Source organism: Scyliorhinus torazame, chromosome 5, assembly GCF_047496885.1.
Source record: "Scyliorhinus torazame isolate Kashiwa2021f chromosome 5, sScyTor2.1, whole genome shotgun sequence".
NCBI classification, from domain to species: domain Eukaryota; kingdom Metazoa; phylum Chordata; class Chondrichthyes; order Carcharhiniformes; family Scyliorhinidae; genus Scyliorhinus; species Scyliorhinus torazame.
In genome coordinates, this window is record NC_092711.1 from 162,877,939 (window position 1) to 162,884,692 (window position 6,754).

Sequence of the window (6,754 nt, forward strand, 5' to 3'; positions counted from 1 at the left end):
GTGAAATAGAACCTGACTTCAGGAGGGCTGTATGGGAAGGGAATATTGACTTTCACCCAGTTCTAGTTAACATTAAATAGTCTCCCACTGAAATACCAAGTGTTGGATGGCACGGTGGTGCAGTGGCACTGCTGCCTCACGGCGCCAAGGATCCGGGTTCGATCCCGGCCCCAGGTCACTGCACATGAGGAGTTTGCACATTCTCCCCATGCGTTTCACCCCCACAAACCAAAAAGATGTGCAGGATAGGTGGATTGGCCATGCTAAATTGCCCCTTAATTGGGGCAATTTTAATCAAAACAAGCTTTATTCTAAGAACATAGTTAACAAATATATACACACACAGCAAGAATTTTTATCAATTACAAACATAAAGACACCCCACAGCGACACTTATCTATGTATAACACTGAATGAATTCCCTCTTAACTGTTACTATTCATAAACAAAATCCCATTAACCAAAAACCCCTTTTCAAGGGCATGGTCCAGCACTCTGCATTCTCACTTGAATAAGACTGGCTTTTCCTGAGATTCTGACCCGTCTCACCAGCAGGTTTAAACTCTTCAGGAAAGCAAATTATAGATTTTAAGTTCCCAAAGCAGGTAGCTATCTGTTTTTTCTTCTTACTGGAACAGATATTTAAAATGAAAATAGAGAGAGACAAGCCAAAACACTTCATTGTTCTGTCTGAGTCCACAGCAGCCAAAACTGAAAGGGAAAGTAAAAACAGTTCACAGAGCCACTGCCCAGCTCCACCCATACAATGACATCACTGAAGCCGTGTGATAAGACAAAAACTTTTCTGAAAGGGACACTTCCATAACAGTCGGTAACAGGACATCAATCAGTCTTGTCTTACTTTAAAGAAATCAAGGACTTAAAAATGTGTTTGATGCAAACTGATTTAATTAAACTATATCCAGAATATTGAACTCCAGTCCGGTTGCAGGGATTATTAACATCAACTGAATCAAACTCCAACTGTCAGAATGAACATGGTTCAGTCCTGGATGTGATTAAGAGCAGCAATAACAGCAAAATCCAACCCCCATCATCACTTGTGAACTCGCTGGTGGGTCAGCAGAGGTTTTGATCGAGTGAATCCCTTCCCACAAACAGAGCAGATAAATGGCCTCTCCCCAGTGTGAACTCGCTGGTGTGCCCGCAGGTTGGACGACTTTGTGAACCTCTTTGAGCAGTGAGAGCAGCTGAACGGTCTCTCCTCAGTATGAATTCGCTGGTGGGTCATCAGATCAGCAGCACTTTTGAAGCCGCTACCACAGTCAGAGCAATTAAAAGGTCTCTCATTGGTGTGAATAACATTGTGTCTCAGAAGGTTGCATGACTGAGTGAATCCCTGCCCACACACAGAGCAGGTGAATGGCCTCTCCCCAGTGTGAACTCGCTGGTGTGTCCACAGACTGGATGATGTTCTAAACCTCTTTATGCAATGAGAGCAGCTGAACGGTCTCTCCTCGCTGTGAATGCCCTGGTGGTGTATTAGTTCCCGAGAGCTTTTGAAGCCGCTCCCACAGTCAGAACATTTAAAGGGCCTCTCAGTAGTGTGAGTGACTTTGTGTCTCAGCAGGTTGCATGACTGAGTGAATCTCTTCCCACACTGAGAGCAGGTGAACGGCCTCTCCCTGGTGTGAACCTGCTGGTGTGTCTGCAGGCTGGATGACGGAGTGAATCCCTTCCCACACACAGTGCAGTTGAATGGCGTATCCCCAGTGTGAATTCGCTGGTGCATCAGCAGTTGGGAGGAATGACTAAATCTTTTACCACACACAGAGCACGTGAATGGTCTCTCCCCAGTGTGAACTCGCTGGTGTGTCCGCAGATTGAATAACTGAGAGAATCCCTTCCCACATTCCATGCAGGTGAATGGTCTCTCCCCAGTGTGAACTCGCTGGTGTGTCCGGAGGTTGGATGAAACACTGAATCCCTTCCCACACTCAGTGCAGGTGAATGGCTTCTTTCCGGTGTGACTGCGGCGATGAATTTTCAGCTCAGATGTGTACCTGAATCCTTTCCCACAGTCCCCACATTTCCACCGTTTCTCCATGGTGCTGGTGCCCTTGTGTCTCTCCAGGTTGGACAATCAGTTGAAGCCTCGTCCACACACAGAACACGTGTTGATCTCTCCTCGCTGAGAATGGTGTAATGTTTTTTCAAGCCGTGTAGTTGGTTGAAGCTCTTTCCACAGTCAGTGCACTGGAACACTCTCACTCGGGTGTTTGTGTTGGTGCTTATCCAGTCACATTGCTGTTTAAAACCTTCTGTAGCAGACACAACAAACATTTCTCCTTCTAGATTTAAAGGCTGATAATATTCAGGTCCCAATGAATTGAGTGCCTTTGTCAGATTTTGATGTGAAGTTTGGTTTGAGATTTCTGTCTGCAAATCCTCACCTTGTGGGACCCTGTGAAAGGAGTTTACAAAACTGAACACTGTCAGTACAAGATAGAAATTCAGAACAGTTGATTCTAGTTTCTATGGAACATTCTTTTCTCTCTCATTTCCCAAAAGTTGTAAATCTCTGTCCCACACACTCTCTCTTCATTCTCACTTTGCTGTGTCTAATATTCCCCCTCGCAATTCTCCTGAAGGTACTGACTCAGGCTGAGTGACAGATCCATGCTCACTGCTTCCTGTCCTGGATACAGAAGTCCAAAAATCTTAATTCAGACTGCCAGCCTAATGGAAAGACGTCTATATCATTGGAATAAAGATATGTTTAATGGATAGGATTGTTTCAGTTGGTTGAGATTCAGGGAATTGTGATTGATCATGATCTTGAACTTGCTGCTTATGAGAAGAGTCAAGCAGAGATGATCAATGATTTCTAACTGAAATTGGAAGGGCACTGTAGGGTTACAGAATGGGACGCACTCGAGACGGACAGAATTGGTCGACAGAGAGTCGGCAATGACTCGAGTTGCCGAATGGACTACTTCTGGACTGCAATGACTCTATGACTGGAAATATATAAACTAGATCCAGTACTACAAAAAAACTAGAAATAATAATAAACATAATTTATTACAGAACTATCACAAATATGTCTAATCTGTACCATATAACAACACTAGACATATCTGTGTTCAATATTAATTTACTGTCTCCTAAAATGTCAGCCATCTCATACAAAATTATGAAGGGAATAGATAGGATGAGTGCGGGCAGGTTGTTTCCACTGGCGGGTGAAAGCAGAACTAGGGGGCATAGCCTCAAAATAAGGGGAAGTAGATTTAGGACTGAGCTTAGGAGGAACTTCTTCACCGAAAAGGTTGTGAATCTATGGAATTCCCTGCCCAGTGAAGCAGTTGAGGCTCATTCATTAAATGATTCCAAGATAAAGATAGATAGCTTTTGAAGAGTAAAGGAATAAAGGGTTATGGTGTTCGGGCGGGAAAGTGGAGCTGAGTCCACAAATGATCAGCCATGATCTCATTGAATCGCGGAGCAGGCTCGAAGGGCTAGATGGCCTACTCCTGCTCCAAGTTCTTATTTTGTTATGTTCTTATCTCCTGGGGAAACCAGGCCTTTAATTGTAAACATTGGGAAAGAGACCATCATTTTAGCCAGACAAATAAATATGTCAAGCTGAGGGAGCAAAGGATGTCAATGTCTTTAATGCCACCCGAGGAAGGAGCTGCGTTTCAAAAGCTATTGAATCTAAACAAACCTGTTGCATTTTAACCTGGTGTTGTAAGAATTCTTACTGTGCCCACCCCAGTCCAACACCGGCATCTCCACACAATGTCTTTAAGAGAGAAACCTGGGCCAAACTTTCCAGAGTCTGCACCCTCCCTGGATTCACTTCCTTTGCCTTTAGTTGCTGCAAGTCACCAATTGTAGGTCAGAATGAGAAAAGAAATGGAAAGAGGGAGAAAATAAGTGTTTTACTTACAGATGTTGGCGACATGAGGAAGCTTCAGTCTGTGTGAAGCTCGCTCTTCATTAACACAAAGGCCGCGCTCTGATTGACTAGAGGGCCAGAGTCCTTCCGGTTGTCCAACAGTTCCCATTGGTCAATACCTTCAGCAGGAAGGTCAAGAAAGGCACCTCTGCACATGCGCAGTCCCGGGGCGGGGGAGAGGGGGGATTTCACGCTCTGGCCGGAGCAGTTTGCCTGGCTTATCTCGAGGTGGTGAGGGGGGAGAAGGGAACAAGGGGTGGGGACGAGGCCGCCATCTCCGGGCCTGCCGTCTCCGCGCTCCGGGCCTGCGCACTGGAAGCCGGAGACGTCACCGCGGAGCAGAGTGAAACCATTGTGACGTCAGCGGAAGTTGGATTTCAGAGTAAAACTCCTCTGGGCAATATCTGGGAGCAAATCAATGTTTACCCCTTTCCATTTCTTTCCTCATTCGGGGAGGGCATTATGACTTTCAGTAACTGAAGGGAATAGAACTGAATCCAATCTGCAGATTACACATGTTTTCAGTCCAGTAATGTAAACGTATATCTGTCTGGCAGCCTGCATGACAGGAAGCAGGGATCTGTCAATCAGCCTGAATCAGCACCTTCAGGAGATTTGGGAGGGTCAATATTAGATACAGCAGAGTGAGAATGCAGTGAGAGTTACTGCTTTTGCAAAATGAGAGTATGTTCCATGGAAATGAGAATTGTCGGTCCTGAATTTCAATCCAGTACTGATGGTGATGATTTTTGTAAACTTTTAAAGGATATTAGAAGGTGAGGAATTACTGGCAGAAATCTCAAACCAAACGTCACATCAAACTCTGACAGTGTCACTCGATTTCTCGCCCTTTGAATCGAGAAGGAACATTTTGTCCGTTCTGGCTGCAGAAGGTTTTAAACATCAGTGTGACTAGAAAAGCACAAAGACACAGCTGATTGAGAGTGTTCCAGTTCACTGACTGGAACGAGCTTTGACCAGTTGCACAGGCTGAAAAAACATTGCACCATTCACAGCGGGGAGAGACCGTACCTGTTTTCTGTGTGTGAACAAGGCTTCAACTGATTGTCCAACCTGAGGAGATACGAGGAAACCCTCACCATGGATAAACCATGGAAATATGGGGACTGTGGACAGAGATTCGGATCCCTATCAGAGCTGGAAACCCATGGACACAGTCACACTGAAGAGAGGCTGTTCACCTGCACTGAGTGTTGGCAGAAATTCAGTGATTCTTCCAACCTGCAGACACACCAGCGAGTTCACACTGGGGAGCAGCCATTCACCTGCACTGTGTGTGCTAAGGGATTCGTTCAGTTATCCAGCCTATTGAGACATAATGTCACTCACACCAATGAGAGACCCTTTAAATGCCCCGACTGTGGGAGTTGTTTCAAAAGGTCTCAGGAACTGATGGTCCACCAGCGCATTCACACTGAAGAGAGACCATTCAGTTGCTCTCACTGCACCAAAAGGTTTGGACGGTCATCCACACTGCAGAGACACCAGCAGGTTCACACCGGGGAGAGACCATTCACCTGCTCTGTGTGTGGGAAGGGATTCAGTGATTTATCCACCCTGCAGATACACCAGCGAGTTCACACTGGGGAGAGGCCATTCACCTGCTCTGACTGTGGGAAGGGATTCAGTGATTCATCCAACCTGCTGAGACACAAGCGAGTTCACACCGGGGAGAGGCCGTTTACCTGCACAGTGTGTGGGAAGGGATTTACTCAATCATCTGACCTGCAGGGACACCAGCGAGTTCATACTGGGGAGAGGCCGTTCACGTGCTCTGAGTGTGGGAAGGGATTTACTCGGTTAGACAACCTGCTGACACATCAGCGAGTTCACACTGGGGAGAGACCATTCACCTGCTCAGTGTGTGGAAAGGGATTCACACAGTTGTCACACCTGCTGACACATCAGCGGGTTCACACTGGGGAGAGACCGTTCACCTGCTCCATGTGTGGGAAGAGATTCACTCAGTTATCCCATCTGCTGACACATCAGAGAGTTCACAAGTGATTACAGGAGCTGGATTCTGCTGTTATTGCTGCTGTTAATCACATCCAGGACTGCACTATGTTCATTCTGACAGTTGATGAAGTGGGAGGGTCAGAGGGTTTCTTTCTGCTGGACTCTCACAGTTTGCTTCCAGTAAGAGGCAGCACGTGATGCAGTGGTTAGCACTGCTGCCTCACGGCGCCGAGGATCCGGGTTCGATGCCAGCCGCAGGTCGCTGTCTGTGTGGAGTTTGCATATTCTCCTTGTCTGCATGGGCTCACCCCCACAACTCAAAAACATGTGCCGCATAGGTGGATTGGCCACATTAAATTGCCGCTTAATTGGAAAAAAGAGTTGGGTACTCTAAATTTTTTTTAAAGTTTGCTTCCAGTGGGCTGGTGTTCTTTGAGCCTGGGAGAGCAGATTTCCACCGAAATGACCCACAAAGGCTGAGGAAGGACTTTTATTTTATCCTGGACAGTAAATGAAATGAAAATCGCTTATTGTCACAAGTAGGCTTCAAATGAAGTTACTGTTTTTCCCCCACTACAGGTAGATCTAAAATAAACACAGAAAGAACTGAAAAAACGCAGCAAGTCGGACACCATCTGTGGAGTGAGAAACAAAGTTAATGTTTCACGTCCAATTGTTCTGGACACCTGGTAGCTAAGAGACTGAACCAGAACCATAACATTTTAAAGTTTTAAGATTGTGTGGAAAGATCGATTTGTTCCAGTAGTGATGATGTAAGAAATAGGGCTTGGTTATTTTATAAACAAACTTTGTTAAAACAAACAAAAACAATATTTAAACTTTAACTCT

General features: G+C 45.7%; 2 protein-coding genes across 2 annotated transcripts; one reads left to right on the plus strand and one right to left on the minus strand.

Annotated features, from left to right (window-relative positions):
• Positions 1-254: 254 nt before the first annotated feature.
• On the minus strand, positions 255-4,086 carry LOC140420357 (uncharacterized). The gene is made up of 2 exons (XM_072504369.1): positions 3,917-4,086; positions 255-2,425 (listed from the first exon to the last, which is right to left on the minus strand). The coding sequence occupies exon 2, from the start codon at positions 2,066-2,068 to the stop codon at positions 1,058-1,060; it is 1,011 nt and encodes a 336-aa protein (XP_072360470.1). The 5' UTR covers positions 2,069-2,425; positions 3,917-4,086; the 3' UTR covers positions 255-1,057.
• A 436-nt stretch (positions 4,087-4,522) lies between these two features.
• Positions 4,523-6,520, plus strand: LOC140420360 (uncharacterized). Its single transcript, XM_072504373.1, has one exon. It carries the CDS (start codon positions 5,027-5,029, stop codon positions 5,951-5,953), a length of 927 nt encoding a protein of 308 aa, XP_072360474.1. The 5' UTR covers positions 4,523-5,026; the 3' UTR covers positions 5,954-6,520.
• Positions 6,521-6,754: the final 234 nt, after the last annotated feature.